At 44.6% G+C, this 24,210-nt stretch overlaps 1 protein-coding gene across 4 annotated transcripts in view; it reads right to left on the bottom strand.

The window, feature by feature from the left end:
- Positions 1-24,210, bottom strand: part of PAM (peptidylglycine alpha-amidating monooxygenase) — a 1,252,349-nt gene that overhangs the window by 177,016 nt on the left and 1,051,123 nt on the right. For all 4 annotated transcript variants that reach the window (XM_078675446.1, XM_078675447.1, XM_078675444.1 and 1 more), the window contains one exon: positions 12,596-12,712. In XM_078675446.1, coding sequence (XP_078531572.1) covers positions 12,596-12,712 — 117 coding nt within the window. The remainder of the gene's footprint in view (positions 1-12,595; positions 12,713-24,210) is intronic.

Raw genomic sequence — 24,210 nt, 5'->3', positions numbered from 1 at the left:
CTCAACAAAAGAGTCTCCTTCCACGTACCCAAAAGGAACCTCAGCTCCGCCAACCTCGCCTTGGCAAAGACCCCACACATCCGGAGAACCAGAGCAAGTGGAAGAGCCTTCTCCTACGTCACAGCAAAAACCTGGAATGAGCTCCCAGTCAACATCAGAAGCGCTCCCACTCTGCACACCTTCAGGAAGAGCCTCAAGACTTGGCTTTTCAACTGATCCGGAGCTGTACCAGCCAGCGCCTTCCCCCACCTAGCGCCTTGAAACCGTCATGGGTGAGTAGCGTGCTTTATAAACCCCTGATTGATTGATTGAATGGTGACCCTATTTACAAAAGCATCCATGCCTACGAGAAGCAATACTGTGGCACTTATGTATTCTTACATGTCATTAAAAATCGGCCCAAGAAATGCCCAACTCCCTATTGGTAAAAGTGCAAAGAGGACACAACCATTTCTGTTTGTATTAACTAAATATGAAAATCGCATAAACAGTCCAGATTTCTTCCCATTTTAGATATTGGAGGCCAATTCACAAATGCCTCGAAGAGTACATATAACAATACTACAGGAGTGCTACTTTATACATGCATTTGTGAATAAGCTCCTGAGATTTTACCTGGCTGTGCTTATTTAACCCCTTTTACTGAGTTCTAGCAATTTCCATTTGGCAGCTCTGTATGTAGCATTAACGTTCAGTGCGATGTTTTAGGTCTGGTGTTAGGAAAAACATTTGATTTTACTAACATTATATGTACAATATACTTACTTAAAGGGGCTTTCAGCCACCTCTCTTCATTCGTCTGTGGTTGTGTCATTCACATTTTGCTTCACCCACCACAGCATAAGGCAATGGTTGGCCTAATTAAGCTACTGGTTATCACTTTGAATGACTGCAATTTACTCTTTCTCAACAAGAAACATTTACACACAAGGCAGGCAGAGTTTTATTTTTGTTTTTACTTTATAATTACTTTAGTGTTATGTTTGTGTTTAGGGTCTGGTGTGATAGCAGGGCGCTTGTCATGTGAGAAAACGGCTCATTCCAGCTTTATTGGATCCCATCTCCTGCTAATGCTGCCGTAAATTCCTTTCAGAGAGGCCTTGTTTGTCTGACTGCTGCTATTTCACATCATCTCACATGAACACTGAATATAATCTAATCAGTGTGCTCCATAAATCTTGTCAACTTAACTGTCCTTTCATTACCTTTCTTTCCTACTTTCTTTCTTTTCGTCACCTTTCTCGTTTGCCTTCTCGCTCTCATTTTTTTCCTTCTTCTTCTTCTATTTCTTTCTTTATTTGTTTATCAGTGATATATAGCGCGACCTTGACCCGAAGGTATCAGATTGCTTTACAGAGTAAGCATCACAACAATAATATGAGGTACATAGAGAGTAGAAACAAATATATGGTAAAGGTAAAAAGAGTAAACGGTATACAGTGGGATATGTAAACAAAATAGCAGCAAATACTCGAGTTACACAAAATGTAGATAAGGATATGTAGGACTTGGCCCTTTTTGGCTAAAGTCCCTAAACTTTTTGCTTTCCCCCTAGACCTTTTTCTGACATTGTGTAGCCAACTTAGATGCTTTGGACACTTTGCCACTGCTAAACAGGGTCAAAGTGCAAGTGTTCCCTGTATAAAGTAATGGTAATTGGTGTCCATGATTGGTAAGGTTGCCTTACTAAGTGAAGTCCCTAGTAAAGTGCACTATGTCTGCCAGGGCTGGTAATGCAACTGCTACTAGTGTGCCTGCAGCACTATTTGTGCCACCCACACAAGTAGCCCTAAAAAGTGAAATCAGGCCTGCCATTGCAGGGCCTGCACTCAGTTTGTTACACTGCCAAGCTGTTCTGTCCAGTGCATTCACTTGCCAGACCTTACCCTTCTCTTTCTGTTTACATCAGACACCCCTATGGTAGCCAGTGGTTCCCAAACTTTTTTGACCCGTGGCTCCCTTGACCTAATTGACAGTTGGCCGTGGCTCCCCGCCATTTTTTTAACCCGCTCACCGGGGTGCCGCGGCACACCCTTTGGGAACCACTGGTCTACATGAAGAATCAAGCCTAGACGTGATGAAGGATTCAGAGAGTAGCCATCACTGTCATAAAACTTTATTTGCAATCACAAAGATCTTATAAAGTACATCTCAATGCATACATAGAGTAGTATAAAGCACTCCCACTAAAAGTAACCAGGCTAGAAAAAGGCTCAAGGAGCTCTGTGGCGTTACAAGAAGTTTACGTGAGGTGGGCTCTGATCATGGGTATCCGCAGAAATGTTTTCGGGGGGGGGGGCACATTTTTAACTTCATCACCATCTCCCTTGCACCCTTTCCCCCTCTGCCTTACACCCTTCTGCCCCTCCACCTTGCACCCTTCTCCCCCTTCCCCTTGTACCCTACTTCACCTCAGCCTTGCACCCTTTTCTACCTTGAGCCCTTCTCCCCTCTGCCTTGCACCCTTCCCCCCTCTGCCTTGCACCCTTCTCCCCTCTGCCTTGCACCCTTCTCCCCTCTGCCTTGCACCATTCTCCTCTCTGCCTTGCACCCTTCTCCCCTCTGCCTTGCACCCTTCTCCCCTCTGCCTTGCAACCTTCTCCCCTCTGCCTTGCACCCTTCTCCCCTCTGCCTTGCACCCTTCTCCCCTCTGCCTTGCGCCATTCTCCCCTCTGCCTTGCACCATTCTCCCCTCTGCCTGCACCATTCTCCCCACTGCCTGCACCATTCTCCCCACTGCCTTGTACCCTTCTCCTCTCTGCCTTGCACCCTTCTTTTCTCTGCCTTGCACCCTTCTCCTCTCTGGCTGGCACCCTTCTCCCCTCTGCCTTGCACCCTTCTCCCCTCTGCCTTGCACCCTTCTCCCTTCTGCCTTGCACCCTTCTCCCCTCTACCTTGTGCCTTGCACCCTTCTCCCCTCTGCCTTGCACCCTTCTCTCCTCTGCCTTGCACCCTTCTCCCCTCTGCTTTGCACCCTCCTCCCCTCTGCCTTGCACCCTTCTCCTCTCTGCCTTGCACCCTTCTCCCCTCTGCCTTGCACCCTTCTCTCCTCACACTCTCCAACATGCATCAGTCACGAGTGACGACCCCTCAACGAGGAGTGAGGCAAAGACAGAAGCTGGCAGAGTGCGGCTGCATCAGGGCATAAGGCGCCCACCTAACGCTCTCCACCAGACCTCTCACCCTGCACACACCCAATGCTCTCCACCAGGCCCCTGAACCTGCACCCACCCAACGCTCTCCACCAGCCCCCCCACCCTACACCCACCCACCCAACGCTCTCCACCAGGCCCCTGACCCCTCACCCACCCTCCCAACGCTCTCCACCAGGCCCCCCACCCTGCACCCACCCACCCAACGCTCTCCACCAGGCCTCTTACCCTGCACGCACCCAATGCTCTCCACCAGGTCCCTGAACCTGCACCCACCCAACGCTCTCCACCAGGCCCCTGACCCTGCACCCACCCGACGCTCTCCACCAGGCCTCCCACCCTGCACCCACCCACCCAACGCTCTCCACCAGGACCCTGACCCCGCACCCACCCACCCAACGCTCTCCACCAGGCCCCTGACCCTGCACCCACCCTACGCTCTCCACCATGCCCCCACCCTTCACCCACCCACCCAATGCTCTCCACCAGGCCCCTGACACCGCACCCACCCACCAAACACTCTCCACCAGGCCCCAGAGCCTGCATCCACCCAACGCTCTCCACCAGGCCCCCCACCCTGCACCCACCCACCCAACGCTCTACACCAGGCCCCCCACCCTGCACCCACCCAACGCTCTCCACCAGGCCCCTGACCCCGCACCCACCCCCCCAACGCTCTCCACCAGACCCCTGACCCTGCACCCACCCTACGCTTTCCACCAGGCCCCTAACCCTGCACCCAGACACCCAACACTCTCCACTAGGACCCTGACCCTGCACCCACCCACCCAACGCTCCCCACCAGGCCTCTCACCCTGCACCCACCCACCCAACGCTCTCCACCAGGCCCCTGACCCACCCACCCAATGCTCGGCACAAGGACCTGACCCTGCACCCACCCACCAATGGAGGTTAAAGACAGTCATTTTATGCGTATCTGTGCTCCCAGAGAGAACACTGGGATACCGCCACAGGTTTATTAAGCAGCGCACGAACACCCTCTCTCTCTCCCAATCATTAAATTATTCCACCATTTAAAGAATCCAAAATATATGTCATCAATAATATGATTTTTCTGCCTGATAATGGACTTGGTACAACGTGTTGCACATGAATTTGAAAAAGCCGTCATAATAGGAACGATCGTGAATGTCATTTGACAGTTGAAAAGTTTTACCCTTTTTCTGTGTTTTGGTCGGCTGGATTATTATATACTTTTTTTGTTGCAGATTGGTCAGCGCTGATTTGCATATCGCCATTGTCTAACCCAGGGTGGTGTGGAGTGGAAAAACGATGGATTTGGGCCCAGATCTTAGGACTGGGGTGAATGTGTGACATTGATCCACATTCTGTCCATCATTGTTGTGTTTGCAGTTACCGCTCTAAGTGTACTGGGGATGCTCAGACGTGAGTCCCAGGCACTCCACACCACTGGAATCAAGCTAGCCGGGCTGAAGAGAGGTGTTACCTCGAAACCGGGCCGGTCCTCGGATGCTTGTTTCCGTTCTGGGAAGGACATGGCTTTTGTAGTTCGGACTGGACTGTTCCCATGGGGCACAGGGTCAGCGCTGATTTGCATATCGCCATTGTCTAACCCAGGGTGGTGTGGAGTGGAAAAACGATGGATTTGGGCCCAGATCTTTGGACTGGGATGAATGTGTGACATTGATCCACATTCTGTCCATCATTGTTGTGTTTGCAGATTTATATAGCGCAAACTCGACCCGAAGAGCACCAGTCACGTTACACAAGGATACATTCATGTATTCTGTTTTTGTAGGCGCTGGGAGATTAAGTGATTTGCCCAGAATGACACAGGATTCTGAGCTGACGTCGAGGGTCAAACCCGGTTCCCCAGCTCCAAAATTGGCAGCTCGCAGTTTCACTACATTTTGAGGATAATTATATATTTTTTTCAGACCCACATCCTGCACAGCGGCGCGGCGCCCCTGGCTTCCCTTCACGGCGCACCAGGGTGCCGCGGCGCACACTTTGGGAACCACAGATGTATGACATAGATATTAAGAGTGTACTCCCTGGACAGGTCCTGAGCATGGGTAGAGGAGTGGAGAAGATGGAGCTTGAGGTCAGAGCTACCCACTTTGGAACTGAGGAATCAGGTTTGATTCTGGTTTTGGCTCAACATCCTGTGATCCTGGGCAAATCACTTAATCTCTCCGTATCTAAAAAAGGAACATGTCCTTATGAAATGTCATTGGTGCTCATGTAAAGCACTCCAATATGTTTGGGTTGGGTTTGCTCTATATAAAAAATGAGGGGAAAAAAATGAAAAAATGTGTTTCATTTACTCTTTCAATGCTATTTGCATCTAAATAACCGAAGGTGCTCGTGACTCCACAAGGAGCATGAGCCCCTCCTGTGCTGCAACACCTTCCTTTCTGCCACTGACCAGCATCTCTTTCACAGCTCATCAGCAGCTGAAAGAGTTGATTGCCTTTTTAATGGTTAGAACTGCCAGGCGCCAAAATGCGGGATTATGGGCATCATCTTTTGCCTTTGAGTAAGAAGTGCCTGGATCTTCATTGGCAGGCGGGCCTCACAGCTATGTCTGTAGCCGAGTCCTGTGTGCGCTGTTTGTGCACCCCCCTCCACCGTGATGCTCTGCGTCAGAAAGGCAGAGACTAGGGGCAGAGCAACCTATTCATCACGGAGGCGGGGGGGGGTGAAAGTGACACATTCTTAGTGCAACTTTCACACTTCCTTTCCCACATCGTGCGCGGCGCCCCTGGCTCCTGATAACGGCGCACCAGGGCGCCGCGGCGCACAGTTTGGGAACCACAGGTCTAGGGTATCCCCTGGACAGGGTACTGTGCGTGTGAAAGGTAGGAAAAGTACTACGATGTGGGCCATGTCCTGACAGTGAAATAATCTCCATTTCGTTTTTCACTGTTGAAAGGCCATCTTGCCCGTAGGATGGAATGGGAAGGCTGTGTAATATGTTTTCCAGCCTATCTTCCTAACAGCTTAAGATGGAAAGGTGAAGTTTAGTACACCTAAACTCACAATGTAAAAACACATCTGTTTATGAAGGTGGTGGTGTGGTGTGTTCAGAAACCACTCTTTTAGAGGTGACTGAGTTTTTGTGCTCTAACATTTCTGTGTGTCTCTGCCTGACTGTCTGGATTTGAAAGCGATAGGATCTGGGAAATGTCTTGACCCAGGGGAGGAGGGGAGACAACAACAGGCTGACCTGCATCTGGAGTGTAGGGGGAGGAGAAGCCTTAGAGGTGAAGAGGCCTGGGTTGCTGCTATAAAACAATTGGCTCACCTCCTGCTGAATGATTGAGAATCCAGACCCCCCGCTAATCAAAGGAAGAAAGGTGTCAGTGGCAGGGAGGCACCCAGAAGTGGTTTTAACAGGGGTCAGTGCCCCCTGAAGCACAAAGACTTCAAAGTTATTGAGGGGTATAACTATGAGAGCTGAAGCTCATGTACTTTGCAGAATGGCTTGTTCAAGTGTGAACAAGGCTGGAGCTACTTCGTGGTCAAGAGGACCTTTGCAAAGGAAGAAACAACTGAAGAGACTGAAGGAAAGGACTGACCACTGCTATGTGATCTGGGGCAGGCCAGCAGTTTGCTGTTACAACCAAGGAAAGGCTAAAGGGTCTTTGCTGTGTCCCCCTGCTTGAAGGACTCTGCTGTGTGCTGAAGTAACGATCCCCAAAGGCCTGAGGTGAGCTGGTTCCCTGTTTGGGTGGGTGCCTGGTGTCCAAGTGAATCTCATGACGCTGTGCGTGTGTGCTTTGTGCAGTACCGATACCTTCAGGGGGATCGGCCTGTGATCGGGGGCACCTGGAATCCAAGCAAGGATCAGCGACGCTGTGTGTGTGTGTGCTTTGTGCAATCTGAACCCTGTTGTGAGGATTGCCAGGGATCGTGTGCATTGGAATCCAAGTGAGACTCATCAACGCTGTGAGCGTGTGCGTTGTGCACTGTGAGACCTTCGTGAGGATTTGCCTTGTTATTGTGTGCGCCGCAATCCACGTGAGTCTCATTGCCGCTGTGTGCTGGTGCGTTGTGCACCGGGAGACTTACGTGAGGATTTGCTGTGTTGTCATGTGCACCGGAGTAAAGTGAGTCTCAGTGATGCTGTGCGTGTGATCTTCATGCAGCCTGAGACCTGTGTGTGGAGTGCCCAGTGGTCGTACATCCGGAGTGAAGGAATACTCAGCGACGCTGTGTGCATGTGCTTTGTGGCAGCCTGAGATCTTCGTAAAATGGAGCGGCCCGGACCGACAGTCCCGGAGGAGCTGTGTTGCCGGCCCGAGCCGCCGTTGCCATTTCACAAAGCTGCTTGGAGGCCCAGTCGCTGGACGAGGAGAGGAGAGTGGGTTTGCACCCCCCAGGTAACGTGTGTCGACTCCTGGGGTGGGGCGCGGGCTTGGAGGGAGATGCTCTCTGCCTCTCTCTCGTGTTGGCAGCCCGAGCCCCTGTTTCGGCTCGTATTGTGGCCCGTATTGCCAAAGGGAGTGGCGGTATGGGCACGAGTGCGAAGTTGCACTTTGGAATTACATCGTACTATGTTGGGGGCAACTGTGAGAGGCTGACTGAAGGTCAGAAGAGGAGGCGGAGAGACCGCCTAAGGACCGGTGATCGGGGCCTGAGTGGTCTACGTAGTATTCCATTTCTGAGAGCGGAGTACTTGACTGATGTATTACACAATGCAACAGTTCTATATAATGAACTACTTAATTGTTGTATGACGCATTGCCTTGCTCCTTCATAACGAACAACCTGATTAGTGTATTGCGCATTGCATTATTCCTGCATAATGAATTACCTGATTAGTGTATATGCATTGCCTCATTATTGCAGAACGACATATCTGGTGGTTGGATTACACATTGCATTGGTTTACCTTGCAAAGTGCCTGATTTGTTGCGTTAAGCATTGCATTCTTTTCATTGCAGAGTGTCTGATTGAAGCGTACTGCATTACAGTATTTTTACATTGCAAACGTACCTGATTCTAGCATTATGAACTGAATGACTTGTGATTAGGAGTACAGGAAAATGTTTAGAGGTGCTCATTGACATCGCCAGAAGTTACAAGGGCTGGCTGGCCTAACAACCGGCCAGGAAAAATATTACACAACCTCATATGTTGGTTTTATATTGTGTGGTCTTATTGTATATCTTTTTACATAAAGTTTATACTCGTTTTTATAAAACTTGGGTGGAGTCAATTTGTGGTGTCATCATTGTTAGCCTGGTTGCGAATACTTTACACATTTGCCTTGAAGATAAGCCTGGCTGCTCGTGCCAAGCTACCGAGGGGGTGAGCGGTGCTATCTAAGAAGGTGACCTTCCTTTCCCTGATGTTGGAACGTGGGTCCCTACTTGGCCTAAGGTACCTACCTCAGCCAACCAGGGATCCCGGGTCTAACAAGATACATAGCAACATTATATAAGAAGAATCCAATAGACAAATGGATATGTAAATGCAAAAGTTCAGAGGTAGTTATGGTAGGGAGTTGCCCTGGTAGGGAGAGTAGATACACAGGTTTCCCTCCGAGGTAGTGAACGAACATGGCCTCTTATCGCTAGCATTCATGACAACTTAGCACTTTACAGAATAGGCACAACATCAAAAACATGAGGTTCATAGAGAGTAGATAAAAATATATAATGAGAATTAAAAAAGTGTAAACGAAATACCGCAGGGTAAGTAAAGAAATAGCAGCAAGTACCCAATTTACATAAAGTGTAAATAAAAAATACTTAGCAACAGTAAATCAAAGGGGGATACAAAAAACAGTGTATACAAAAGTTCTGTGGTAGTTGTAAAAGGGAAAAGCAAGGGTGGGGGAGTAGATGCACAGTTTTCCCAGAGGTAGTGAAGCATAGATTTACGTGAGGGTTGCAGTATATCATAGGTCCAAGGCTCAGGCATGTTACGGTGCAACAAGAGGCAGTGGACAAATGGAGGATGGGGTTTAAACGGACGATGGGGGTCTGGCCCAGTTCTCAGTGAGAGAGGAATTTGATGGATAGAAATATTTGTACTTCTTTCCCGAAGAAGGATGGGAATGGGTTGTATCTGATCTCAGTAGGGGGAGAGTTCCAAATAATTGGGGCAAATCCAGAGAAGGAACGGTTATTGGTTTTCTTTTTCTTAAATTTTTGTGGCTTGGTTTTTGGGGGTGTTGGGACAGCTATACGGGCGAGCATCATGATCCATTGTGGAGGTGTATAGGAGGGGTTGGGATGGAAGAAGAGTGAGAGGGGTCTCGATGTCGTTAGTGATTAATGATGTTTTCTCTGTGAAAAAGGAGGCAAAGGTTTCACACTTAGGGGGTGCTTTGTTGTTTGTGGAAGCAGGGTCGCTTTTACAGGAAGATTGGTTTCTAATGGGTTCTAACATGTTTCTTAGGTCTATTAGTGGCAGTGTCAAGATGATTTTGAAAGAAACTGCTTCTGAGTTTCTAATGTACCTATTGTTGGTGCTGTATCTTTGACGTTGGAGTTTGTGCTTGGCCTAAGAGGGGGTGTGTCTCAATGCTCTTTCAGCAAGTCTAAGGAGTCGCCGTTCTTTGGCAAGATCATTGTTGAACCAGAGGTTGGATTGTTTGGACAGGATTTCTTTTACTTGTTTAGGGGCTTCTTTCTCTCTTTCCTTCATCTTCTTTCTCTTTTGCCTTCTTTATTTTCTTCCTCTTACTTGCTTTCTTTTTTCCTTCATTCTTGTTTTCTTTCTTTCTTTTAATTTTGTCTCTTCCTTATTTTCTTCATGCTGCCTGCTTTTTTTCCTTCTTCCTTTCTTGCTTTCTTTCCTTCATTCATGTTTTTTCTTTCCCCTTGTCCTTCTTTCTTGACTTTCTTCTTTACGTTCTCCTTCTTTCTGTCCTCCAATCCTCTTTTCTTTCTGCTTTCTTTCCTTCCTCCCCTTCTTTCTGTCTTGCTATTTTCTGGATTTCTTTCTTTCCCTCTTTCTTGCCTTCTGTCTCAAAGAGACGAGACATGCAGCCAATGCCAGACCAATTGGGATTTTTAGGTCTGTCTTAGCCAAGCAGTTTGATTTTACTAAAAGATCTACATAAAAGACATACATATAGGTGTTTTCAAAAAGACTTCATCAATTAATCTGGGGTTATGTCCTTCACATTTTTCTTCCACGCTCTCCAGCATGCATCAAAATGAAATTTGTCAGCCCACTTCAGCCATCGGCTCACTTCACTATGATTTATGGCATGCTGCCCTTTCACAAGGAGCTCATCCGCCCACAAAGTAATTCCTTTCTGTGCCAGGGACTTCAATGGTAATGTTTGCTTTTTTGAGACCTAAGAAACATTTTTGCCTTTAAACAATGTTTTTTTTAAGTTAATGAGGGCGTGGAAGCTTCTTGAACAATAGATTTTTACAAAACTATGACAAAACAAAATAATTGGCATAAGACTTGCGGCCAACGTCAGACCTAGTGGCTTTGCCAGTGCTTGTTGTGCCTTTTTCAGCCCCAGTTTTAACATTTCAATAACAACGAAGTGTTTTAAAATTTAAGAGTATGAATTCATATACTACACTGCTGATCATAAAGCGAGCAAGAAAACAAAATGATGGATACACCTATGCGGAAATCTTTTCTGATTGACGACGTATAAATTCAGGTGAAAAAACGATTTTAGTGCTCGCAAGATATCTTTTGCTTGAAAGTATCTCCCTTTAGAATCAACTAATCAGCCAAGGAAAAGAGGTCGTTTCAAGCTGCCCTTTCAGGGCTGGCAAGTCAAATGGCTACTGATTCCTAAGCTATCTATCTTAAGTAAAGAAGTGAAGTCACAGGGTTTCTACCCAAGAAGCGACAGCTATTGCATTGGTATTGTAACAAGGGACCCCTCGAGGAGAGGGCTCAGGCATTCAGCCGTGGCTAAGTGAACACTGTCCAGTACATATCGTCACTTGCCAATTGAGAGAACTCGGTACACAGATATGTTGGGCTAGAATATCATCCAGATGCATGGCCAGAGACACAAACCAGGGGCTTCTGCCCGAGCTAGTTAATTCTGTGCTGGATCCCATTCTTCTCCCTTCAAGGGAATAGGTACTGAGAACGGACCAGGGACTTCATACTCTATTTCAGGCATTCGAGACTCAGTAGTTATAGCACCTATCACTGAAACCAGTACCGTCTTTCGTGCCCATAGGTGCCTGCCTGGACCCCTCAACACATACCGGATGGAGAAGGATTTCGCCTCCATCCAGAAATGCAACTTGTGGGGCCAGGGTTGTGAATGCGTCCATGCTTTAACCACCTGTGACACCATCTGGGGTAAAAGCAGGGCCCCCAGACATGATTTTGAGTTAGACGGCAATGTTAACCTATATCTAGTTAAATCTGAGGGTGCCATAATAGAATTTGAGAAGAAGGGCTAGACATTAACCTATTTACCACTGTCAGACATTGCTTAAGTCAATCAATGTTGAGAACTGCACAGCTTTCTTCTAAGTTATTGGGAATTCCAGGAAATCACTTCAAGACATTGGCATACATGTCAACATTTTGGAAGACGAAAGTGGAAGATTTTAAAAAACATAATTGGGAGAATGTATTTCTCCCACTGACTTCCATTGAGGCCTGAATAAGATATATTGGCATGTATGGGTCTTGCAAGTGTACTGCTGCAGGATCAGATTTGAGAAATTCAAAAATAAATGGGATCCTTATTTGTCAGGAGCACAGAAATAGCGCTATGGCACAGAAAGCGTGACAAAAATGTTGTGCACTTGCCTGTAGGAGCAGGTTACTGGCAGTGTATACTCCAAGTCTCACAAACCAGTCGCTGTTGACTGAAGCCGGCAGAGGAATAGGTTATTTACAAGCAGGAATCAGGAGGCGGGAGACTAGCCTTGAAATCAGTATTCTCCCGTCTGAATCGGAAGAGTTGGCATGTATGCAGTGGGTATCAGTTAGGCCTGTGCGGTAAATTCCGTTCCGCTCGTGAAATGTGGGTAATTTCACGTTCCGCGGAGAGCGTGGAATTGCCAAGATTTCCGCGATCCGTAGCTTCGTGAAATTTTTGCTTGTTCTGTTAAAAGGAAGAGAAAGTGCCTGGGCAGAGCGGGAATGGGGGAGGAAAAAAATCACAAATCATAAAGGTAAGGGGTCCTCTTTGGTCAAAAACAAGTTTCTCGTCGAGAAAAAAAAATGGGGCAATGTTTTTTCACTTGATTTATTCATGTGGATGTATTCACGTATTCACGTATATTTTACGCATGCAAGTTCGCCAGGATTCTCTGTAACTCTTTTGAAAGCTGGAAATGTAGACAAAACATTGCAGTAGGTGTAATGTTCACCTTTTTTCTCATGTACTTGGACCTGCAAACTGATGTGATATATGAAGATATACTTAACCTATATAAATAATTTTTTGTTAATAAATCCCATTACCCATCCCACAGTAGGATAATATGATGCATAACTCTTACATGTTCTTCCCCGTGGATTGCAGAACAGTCGAGGTGGTTGGGTCCACAACAAGAATAGTGCTTTGCTCAATTGGTCCTATACCTCGCATCTGATACACAAATTTCCTGTCGAAGGAGCTGTAAGATCACAAAAAATACTCATTTTAGGAGGAGTGTCATACGCCACACAAAAATATACAGTTAATTAATCATAAACTTGCCTTCATAACACAAACATTTGTATCTCTTTTAGTAATTAGATACGGGGAAAACTAGATACTAAAATCTTCTGTATGCATGTCCACACAGCACACAGAAGTGTATTAAGAGGCGATGATAGGCGAGGGCGCCTCTGCGCCAACGGAGAGGAATCATTGACTCATGTGCTATGTATCTGCAAGGAGCTTATCAGGTTAGGGAAGTTTTGGCTCTAACCAATGTGTTCATCCGGACACGCCGAGGAGTGGGAGAGGTATGTCTGAGAGGGGACTCTGTACAATTGGCAGCGAGAGTCGTGAAATTCATGAAGGCCACAGTAGCATTACTAGCTGCTGGTCAATGATAAGATATTATGGCGGGTGAAGAACCCCTTTTACTGCATAAATGCACAAGCAACCACAGACTGAGAAATCTGAATTACTGACTTCCTTCTTGCCACAGGCTCTGCAAAGTAGGAGGGCAGATTTTTAGATTGAAATACTTGATCTTAATACCCCACTAGTTCCTTTTATGGTTTTTATTGATTCATTATTTGTGTTTAACATAATACTTTTATCAGATGCAGATGTCTTCTAATATGCAGTCTTTTTGCTGATAGTAATGTTTTTAAGTAATTGTGCAATAAATACATTAATTTAATTTGTAACTTCTAATGTCAATTAGATACGGAAAACACTAGATACTGAAGTGCACTTATGTATGAATGTACACACAACGCTGTGGCAATATTTGTTTACGCCAATATAGAATTATTGAAAAGAACTCAACACCAAAGAACTCAACACCAGGTGGCGCAATAACCTAAAGAAACCACGTCTCCTGGAAACGTTATAACAGAAAAACATAGCAGGAGGAAATTCCCAAACTTTCAATAAAGACCCATTGTGTTAAAAAAAAAACTGAGGGTCTGTCTGTTTATGTTCATAGATGGAAATAAAAAGCCTAATAACCAACATCGATTTTTAATTGTATTCCATTGTGAAATAACCTTGGAACAGTGTTATTCTACAGTCTGAGCACAAGACTATTTTTGTATGTAAAGAAATTTACGATTGCAACACATTCATTTCACGTTTCAGTAGATTTGTATCTGTTTAACGGCTGTACAAGGAGCTGCAGCGGTGTGCAGAGAGGCTGCTGAGATGGGACTTTGGCAGTACCAGAGCAGGCCCTGTTACTGGGGGAAGAGGGGGGGGGGGGGGGTCAGGGTGGGGATCAGGGTTGGTGGGGAGTTGTTCTATGCATATCTAACTTGCATCAATCCGCGTAACCTGCTAGCACCCTCGGTCTCTGTTCACCATGATAAAACAGATGTATATTATTATAACCGAGAAGTGACTCGCTTGCAGCTCCTGAATCCCAGGCCCACAGAAAAAACAGGAGTTTCTTCATGTGTCCACTAGTAGTAGTAAAAAATACTTTATTGCATTAATCATGTGATTACAAGAATAGAGAAAAAGCAGGCATTAAAATAGAATAAAAGGCCACATAATTTCCATGCGTGATATCCTATAAAAACATACATAGATCATGATACCTGTTTTTGCATCTATATACATATCCATATATTAAAAGCCATCTAAACATTTAACGTTTTATAGGCGTGTTCTAAAAACTGAACTATCCTTCTAACTGCACTTTCCACAGTGACCCTAAAACAATAGCGTACAGCCTCTGTAGTTGTTCTTATTTTGGCATTATTAAACACGCGGCGTAAATATGTCCTCCGTATAGGCAATAGCCTCGGGCAGATGCATATAAGTGTTCAAGAGTCTCCTTGCCGGTTCCACAAAGTCGACATACCTGTGTATCTTTGAGAGCCTGATTCCAAGTCCCTTCAAACTTCCCTATCGGAATGTAAAATTGTCCACATGGGAATACCCAAGGAACCTGTCTTTATGACCCCCGTTATTCTTATGCGTCGTGACAGAGAACGACGTGCTTACATCCAGTGGCCCCGCCCACCATGTCAGGAGAGAGAGAGACCCTAATTTGAAGCTTTGCCTCTCATGCTGGGCTGAGGGGGGAGCCAGCATGCACCGCGCGCACTCTGTCCAATAGGCCGTCAAAGCAACCAACGAAAGGAACATATCAGAGCTTTTTGCCCCGCCCCTTGTCCATGGCAACCAGAGCAACCTGTTGTGGCTTCCAGTCACGCTACCACAGACTATGGAAGGAAGCCGCCTGCACCTCCAGACAGAGTGAAAAGCCCCTGAGAGAGGACCCGAGCACCAGCAAAGAAAAGCAGGGCCTGCAAATATGCCCACTGCAAAGGAACAGAGGGAGGGGTCACAATATTATCTTAGCCACAGTTACATACCGGAGTGGCCGAGACCTACACACATCTATGGTGCAGTATCTCTACTCCTCCAACACTACACACAACCACCCCTTGCTGTGTGAGTTGACAGATGGGTTATTATAATCCTAGCCCCCAACTCTGGAGCAGCTTCCTCTAGCTGCCAAGATCCCCTCCACGACCATCATTTTGGTAAGATAACAAAGCAAACACTTTGTTTCCTCCCCTCTATGAGCAGTGTCCAGCGCCTAAAAACAATAGTGTTCATAGTGTGTGCTATCTGCTAATCAAAGCCTAGTCTTTCCTCCTACCAAAGCTTCCACACTCAGCATGGTCTTAAAAAACGCCAGAAGTGAGGCTTCTCTAGGAGCCATTTTGGGTAAGAGCAGCACATAAGGATCAAAGACGCAATACACGATATCTAAATTGACAATGGATTGGCCATTCCATGCAGAGCACATAGCACTCCTGTCTCCATGGGGCTCCCATTGATGAGGATGCTGGCTGGTAACTGGAGAAAATAAAACTGCCAGCACCGCACTGATGTGGTTTATCACCAGTGCCTTGTTGTTGACACACAATTACTGTAAACAGCTCCAGACGACAGATCGAGCTAGCGACAATGCCTCAAATAAATAAGCGTTGCACTGATGGAGAACGGGCGCTTTAAACAAACGTGGCAAGTTAATTTTCTATGAAAAGGATATCCTCCAATATTGTAGCCTTGTTAGTCAAAAGGACATGGTTGTTCACAATTTGTATAATTGATCAGCTTGGGCCTTGAGTGTCTTCAATGTCTGTGCCCCATTTTTAATTCCCCAAACTTGCAGTGCTGATTTGCATCAGCAACGCAAGCTTAGGGTATAAAAACAAAAGCACCAGAAGTGTCAGGGAGAAAAAAAAAGGAAGAGGGCATAGGCATAGAAAGATACATGTTGAACTGAGACCCATTTGTGCATCCTTTCTTTGCATGCATTTGCACATTAAAGTCAGCTAGCTTGTTCTGAGTGTTTGAGGTCAGTTGATAATACCATTCACATCTCCAGTTCAGCCTGGGGCGGGTGCATTAGGGACAGGATGTTTATAGGAATGAAGAAGTGGTCTGACCAGTCCAATTTGAGCGGGATTGGGATTTGTATGTGGTGTTTCTTTATGGAAATCGGGTACAAAGTAGAGCCCCTATTGCTAGTGCTGACGGTCCACAGTCGTAATGGGAGGTTGTACAATAGGATGTATAGGTGTGTTTGCGTTTTTCCCCGTGGAAGGATTGATCAGTGCTATAATCAAGGAAAACATAAATAAAAGTTTCTGCTGCCAGGTGATATTATTATACAATTATTCGCCTCAGTAGTTTAGGTGTTGGAACAAGGAGGAGTTTATTCAGGTAATCAGGATTTAGAGGATTGTTTGTGGATAAAGGAAACATCCCCACCAGTTTATTTTTGCTCTACTGTAGAAGAAGCTGTTAAATGATGGTGGTAAGACAGTGGTGTGGGTGGTGAGAAGTACCAGATTCCCGTGAACGCAAACGGGTCATGTATGATGGCTCATATGGAAGGTGTATTAGAGAGTGCAGACCTACAGTTCAGAAGGGCATTTCTCATGTGGTATGTAAGTGACGGGTCACTGAGCTGAGATGTCGACATTCTCCTGATGTTGGTTGGCAGTAATTGTGTTTAGGATGTTTTGCTCTGGGGCGTGTGGTAAGCAGATGTATTGTGGGGAGAGCTAATCACATAATACGTGAGGGTGTGGGGGGCATTCGGGATCCTGTGCATGGAGAAATGCTCCAAAGCATTGTGATTGGAGTGATTGTTAGCCTTATCAAGAGTAGGTGTGCCAAATGAGGAGTAAGAAGTTGCTGGGGGAGGAAGCAGTCCCTGGGAGGAAGTTGCCTGTGGGAGAGATGGAGAATGTGATATGCAGACTAAGTATCATCTCATGCAGGATCACTTTGATATCCAGCATTTTATCCTGAGTAATGGATAAAAGATGTGTGCTTTGGTCAGTAGTAAAGTAAAGTTGTGATTAAGTAAGAAGTGAGTAATCGCACATCTCGTGTGAATCATGGCTACTGATAGTCGAGTTGTTCTGTCTGGAGACTGTTTGTGTGCTGTTGTTTTGGTGCACCGGTACTGGATTGGGAGGTTGGTTGATAGCAGTGGCAGCTCCTCCGCAATTGCGGAGGAGCGTCGCCCCACTATCTAGCACAGAGCCAGCAAATTAAAAATAAAACGATGTTCTTACGACGTTTTACGTTGCATTTGCCAGCCCTGAGCCAACGCTGTAGGGAGGGGCGGGCTGAGGCATGGGAGGAGGAGTTCTATGTGCACTAAGTGCTAATGTGTGTTTGGCCAGCCGTCTCAGGCCGACCAAAACACACATGCACACTTACGTTTCTCCAGCCCGGCTGCATTGAGCAGCTGGGCTGGAGGAACCCCTGAGACTCCGTGGCCGGAGAGGAGCATCTTTCTAGCCAGCTCAGGCCAATCCCTGCGCTGCTCCGCAGCATGGGGATTGGATGGGAGTCTGTCCCAGGGGCTGCTGGGACCAGGAAGTGGAGAGGTTGCTCAACTCAAAGATTGATGCAGCCGATGGCTAAAGTTAAGTTTTTTAAATTAAAAATATTATTTTTAACCCCCCTCCCCAATGATCCTCCTCCCGCGTTCTCACCACCTGCCTCATCACCCTTTGGTTGTTGCGGCCGCCACTGGTTGATAGTCAGTATGACATCACATTTCATTGACAGCAAACTGAGGTGTAAAATCAGCATTAATGCAACATCAGTATCAAATTTAGAAGCCAATCACCCGTGGTGCAGTAACAGCAGGAGTGTGGAAACACGTAGGAGCAGAAATTACATTTTAATGCAAAAATCACATTTTAGTGCAAAGTCAGATTTAAGTACAAAATCACAGCTGGTGCTGTATCATCTCTAATGTGTAAACAATGTTAGAAGCTCAAATGCAGTGCACCGTGTATGCACTACAAAGGGAGGAAGTCTTTAGTTAGGCAAACTAACACACCTAACAGACCAAAGATAAACAGGGGACTGAAATAATCCACACGCCTGATCCAGAATGTGAATTAAACTTTCTTCAAGCAATGGTGGAAGGGGTATGACCCAAAGCTACCTTCAGTTTATATTTTTGGTATTGATGATATGAGCTCTAGCTAACAGCTTTCTGTAGTAAGGGCTGTAGCAGGTCTGATTACTACTTTGACACTAGTTAACTATGATGAACAGATCTTATCCTAAATTGCCATTTCTAATAAAACTTTTGTGGCCTCCTTTGTCCGCGAGTTTAGTGTCCAAGGTCTGGTCATTATGTTTCAATCTGGCTACGACTCTAATCGCACAGGCATTATTGGGGAAGATGTTTGTTATTGTCATGGTGTCTAGACCCAGCCAGTCAACTCCAACTCCCCAGGTTTTTTTTAATGCATTCATTCTTTCTGTGTTATTGGTGTCCCACATCTGCACCTTATATTTGTCGCTCATATGCTTTGGCGTGCCTCTTTGTGTATACGCTCCATGCGATGCTCCATCAGGCCTCTTGGGGGTACTATTCTTCCATGACCTGTATCCCTACATTGCACCCGGGGGTAGGAGGGTGCTTAACTGTGTCAATTACTTTACGAATGAGGGTTTCAGACCTGCATAGGCAGTTTATGCTGGAACTGACAGCCTCTCCTCCGGTTGTATGGGGGGATTGGACACGACAGGAGTGCCAGTGCTCATGTGGAGTAGGCAGCATCTCTCTTTTCTTACTTCCCCACATTACAATTACTTGTTTCGAATTCTTCTTCATGTGCCCAAACTCTCCTAGTGGGAAAAGGGATGATTGCGTGTCTAAATGATATGGCTCCTTATGGTAATTGGCATCAGGCAATGTGTTATAGCAGAAGGTATAATCAGGCTGCCTAAAGAACAAACATGGGTGAACACAAGATTATTAAAGAAGAATACAAATAAGAAAAGGTTTGGCTACTTGCTCTAATAAAGAATATTTATTCCCAAAGGGTGTTTACCCTCACCCACTTCTAGTGGCATGCGTCATCATCGAATAGCTCCTCGCTACCACAGTGATTTTAGTGTTTAGTGGACTCGTTTGGGACATTTTAGCAGGGTGAAAACTATTTTTTGATAAGTAAAACCTAAGAAACTACACCCAGAGAAATTGTGTTCACTTCTGCTTTGTGGGTTCTCAGAAAGAGAACAGCAGAATGATCTATCACAAAAGGACGCTGAAGATAAGAATACATATATCAATGGATGGTGTCATTTTATTAATGGCCTATTCTTCCCATCCTTAAAAACAAAGCTACTGAAAGGTCTGTACTGAGTCTTACTGAGTCAACCGTGTGTGCCATTTTTTGTATAGGATATTTTAGAGGCATTTGGTTAACAAATATTAAAGGTAGAGTTTCATGATTTACTATTTAGCACATAGATTTTGCTTTTGCTGTGGTGTCCTAGAAGGTGTGTAAAAAGGACACCTGTTGGGATTTTGGAATTAAAATCGTATCTTACTTTGAGTTATTTTTTCCTATGCTAATAAAGTATGGTGCAACTTCTTTTAATAATATATTAAATACATCATACATAATATATATTACTAAAGAATAATTCCTCCCACATCAATCTAGTAGCAGTAAACTGAGCATGGTAGAAAGCAGGCAACTCGTGTCTTTTCTTTGGAAAGTCAAAGGTCTCCCACAAAAAGGGTACTTTAGGTGATAGAGACAAGTGGCTTCTGAACTACATGAAACATGGAAGATCTGCTTCAACAAACTCCCAGCTTTAAGAAACAATCCACTCCTTTACAGGGTTTCTTTGTTTTTCTCATAACAGATAGTCTCTGTATCAAATTCACCTTTGTGCTGCATGGTAGCTCTAAATATTTTGTCTTCTTGCTGGCCTTATTTTTGCTGGCTTTAGGATGTTGGGCCCTATGACACTGCTATTATTTCCACAGTGTGCGTGCTCTAGCCCTAAAATGGTTTTGGTAAAATTAGCTTTACTCAATTGGTCTAGTTTTATATGATGACGTGGAAGATGGCGCATAATTTGTACAAGTGACATCGAAATTAAATGTCCTATGTGGGCTGCACTGTGTATTTGGACCACCCACATATAAAACAAAAATATGTAGCTACCAGAAGTACCACAGTTTTCTGTATAAGCTGCAATTTAAAGGGACAGTGGTAATATATTTATAGGAAAAGTGCCTTTGCCATGTAAGAAAACCTATTTTATGTCTTAACAAGGGTATGCTCCTATTACTTCAGAAGGTGGGAGTTACATTGACAGGTTCTTACTTTGCAGGTAAGTTAATTTCTAAATGTTTATAGTCTCCTAATTTTAGCTTTATACATTTATATATGTATATCTATGGCTATATCAAACACACAAAGGTAGATGGTAATCGCTCAGAGTAGCATTCCAGCCCATCATTCTTTTAGAACGATTCCGGATCAGGAAGGACTGGGCTGGCAGTTCAGGCTGGACTGTTCCTACTGGACCAGGGTGTGTCGAGATTGATGTGCATATTACTGTGTCGAAACTTAGGAGGCAAGGTGGGAAAAAAAATAATGGATTGGAATGCTACCCTAACGATTGCCAATGGTCAGACATTGTATGCATTCCTCCCATCACCTTTTGTGTGTTTATCTATAGCTATATACATATATATAAAATTCTATACATGACGTTGAGTATATCTAGTATATATGTAATTCACGACCCTGTTGAAGGCTAAGGCTGAAACGTGTTGGTCTTGTGTGTCTGCACACGATGGTGATATTTATTTAATAAAATAAAGGATAAAATGAGTCCCCGGCTGTGCTGGTGTTTCCTTACCTCAACGTGAAGCGAGTTACATTTCAAATTGAGGCTGAAACTAAGACGTATTCTGGATATATATATATATATATATATATATATATATATATATATATCGCGCTCATCAAAATCCCGATATCACAGGAAAGAGAAGACAGCACTCGAGGGGTACCATTCGTCACACAGTAGTTTATTAACTACAAGCTCGCCACAGACGCGTTTCAGCACTTGGCCTTCGTCAGTGTGTGTGTTTACACACGTATAACCGGTTCATTTAATATGGGTTACAACGTACACAGGTAACACCTCTCAGTCGACATCGACAGAGGACTTGAAATCTCCCAACAAGCGCCATCTTGTAATGGTTAACGATGTACATGGTATCAAAATTGTTCATAATCATTATTTACAACAAACTCATACCTTGAATAGGTGAATATGTGCGCGTTGGAGATGTGTGATATATTACAAATGATGTATTATACATTATTGGATATAGCCGTGGATCGGCAATGGTCCTCTAAAATAAAGAGAGGTGACTCTATATACATCCTATTGTACATATTATATACACCAAAAGATTAATAAAACGTGAACATGTCATACATAGTGCAAAAGAGTGTGGGGTTCCAAAAGAGAAGACTGTGAAAATATATCAGTGGTAAATAGAAATCTAGTCAAATGTTAATTTTACCATATGACATAGGGTCAAAGAGCCCTTTGAGCCTATAAAAGTACCACTTGTAACTAATAGTGTGGGTGTGTGCAGAAAACTGATTCTCTATGATGGCAAAGTATATGTGTGTATGTGCTGGAAAGTAAATCAATTCATCTTCATTATCCTTCCTATGACTATACAACAATATACAATATGTACACACACACGCAGTAATTTATACATTGATATATACAGTGAGATCCACAAAGTTTCAGCAAGTACAGAGTACATTTAGATCAGGGAACAGTTAAGATACTATTCGCCTAAATGAACGACCATTTCTTCCCCACTATTCATCCCTTTAGGCCACTTAGTAGAGAGATCTATGATGTAACGTGACTCAAGCCTTCTCAAGCGTCGCAGGCAATCGCCCCCTCTGGCATTGGTTTTGATGGTATCAAGGCCAAAGTATTGAAGCTGGTTGCGGTCTCTATTGTGTTTTTCGGCGAAATGCCGGGCAACCGGATATGCTTGGTCAGCCTTATCAATAGCTCTTAGATGTTCTAAGATACGCAACTTCAGCATATTGATAGTACTCCCTATGTATCGGAGGCCACAGGGGCAGACTAAACAATACACTGCTAGGGGGGTGCTGCAGGTAATGAACTGTTTTATGTGCAGTTTCTTGCCCGTATCTTGATTCTCCACAGTGAGAACCCTTTTACTTCTGGCGCAGGCTTTGCATTTCCCACAAGGGAAAAAACCACTCATGGATTTTAGGGTGTTACTTTTAGGGAGTGGTTTCTCTAAGTGGCTAGTCACCAGATGGTCTCTTAGGGATCTGGTTTTGTTAAAAGTTATGAGTGGGTGAATTGGTAGGTCCTCTTTGATGGTAATGTCAGTTTTAAGAATGTGCCCGTTTTTTCGCAGCATAGATCTTAGATCCTTAGCTCCAGCCGAAAAAGGAGTTATGAGTCTAAACTTTCCTTTCTCATCCTTAGCTTTCTTAGTGGCAGGTTTGGAGGTGATTAAGGAATCTCTGGGGATAGCCCTAACTTTCTTCAAGGTGTTTTTCAAGACGGATTCTCCATATCCCCGGGCCTTAAACCTTATCACACATTCATTAGCTGCCTCATCGAAATCTTCCAATCTTGAGCAATTCCTACGGAGCCGGAGTAGCTCTCCGTAAGGAATGCTCTTGATTAGTTGAGGAGGGTGGCTGCTGCTAGCAAAAAGGGTGGAATTGCCAGCAGTTGTTTTTCTATGTAAAGCTGTATGGATCTGCTGATCTTGTGAAAACACTTTCAGGTCCAGGTATTCGGCTGACGCTGAACTGACCGTCCCTGAAAAATGTAGGTTGTAGGCATTATCATTCAATTGATCAATGAAGGCTTGTGCTGTTACCATTGAGCCCCGCCAAACAATAAACAGGTCGTCGATGTACCTGAACCAACCCTCCGTCTTTCCCTCTACTCCATCCACCATGCAGCTTCTGGGCAACTGCTCCTCCCACCAGCCAACGAAAAGATTCGCATAGCTGGGAGCGAAGCAGGTGCCCATCGCTGTCCCAGACACCTGTCTAAACAGTTGATCCTCAAATAAGAATATGTTGTTGTTCAGACAGAAGTCAATGAACTCAAGAATCATGATGTTATGGGTAGTAAACCTCAATTGCCTTAAGTTCAAAAAATGCTGGATTGCCTCAAGACCCTGTCGATGGTCAATGACAGTATATAAACTTGTGATATCAAGTACAATCAATAGGCAGTCATTGTCCCAGTTCACATTTCTTATTAAGTTAAGAAAATCCTTGGTGTCCCGTACATATGAGGGCAATGTTAATACCAGGGGAAAAAGGAACTTATCTATGAACCTGGACATTTTTTCGGAAAGACTGCCAATCGATGAGACAATCGGACGGCCCGGAGGAAGTAAACTGTCCTTATGTAGTTTTGGCAGATGGTAGAAGGTTGGTGTGAGGGGTTGGGTTGTCCGGAGAAAGAGAAATTCGTCTTTGCTCAGCATGTTACAGTGATGCCATTTCCCTATCAGTTTGTCGTAGCTCCGGATACTTTCCGAGTATACCTCGTTGTTGCATTTGATATAAAACTTAGTATATATATACACACACACACACACACACACACACACACACATATATATGTATATATATATATCTATATATACACACACACACGTAATTTATAAGTTAAAATTAGTTTTTTAGTAATTAGATGCAAGATCATTAATATGTAAGGGAGACCAATAAAAAAGAAGACATTTATTTGTAACTATGATTTAATTCTAATATTTAAAAATACTTAATAAATGTATTTAAACTTTTAAGATTTTTTTATTTTTTGTTAACAATTTTCTGATAAGTTTTAAAAGGTAAGTGTTTTTATGGAAATCCAGAGTTGTTTTTTTTGGTCCAGTAAGGGTTTTCTAGGGTTCGTGAATGATTAGTGTTTAGAGGCAGTCAGGTTTTAAGGGTTCAGAGATTGGTAGTATGTAGGGGTTTTAGGTCTTAGAGATAGAGCACATTTAAGGGGTAGAGCTTTTTTATGTTCAGGGATGGGTAGTGTTTAAACGTAGTAAAATATTTTGAGGATTCA

Source organism: Lissotriton helveticus, chromosome 2_1, assembly GCF_964261635.1.
Source record: "Lissotriton helveticus chromosome 2_1, aLisHel1.1, whole genome shotgun sequence".
Taxonomy (NCBI): domain Eukaryota; kingdom Metazoa; phylum Chordata; class Amphibia; order Caudata; family Salamandridae; genus Lissotriton; species Lissotriton helveticus.
Note: the sequence above shows the minus strand (reverse complement) of the source record. Positions and strands in the feature narration are given on the sequence as shown.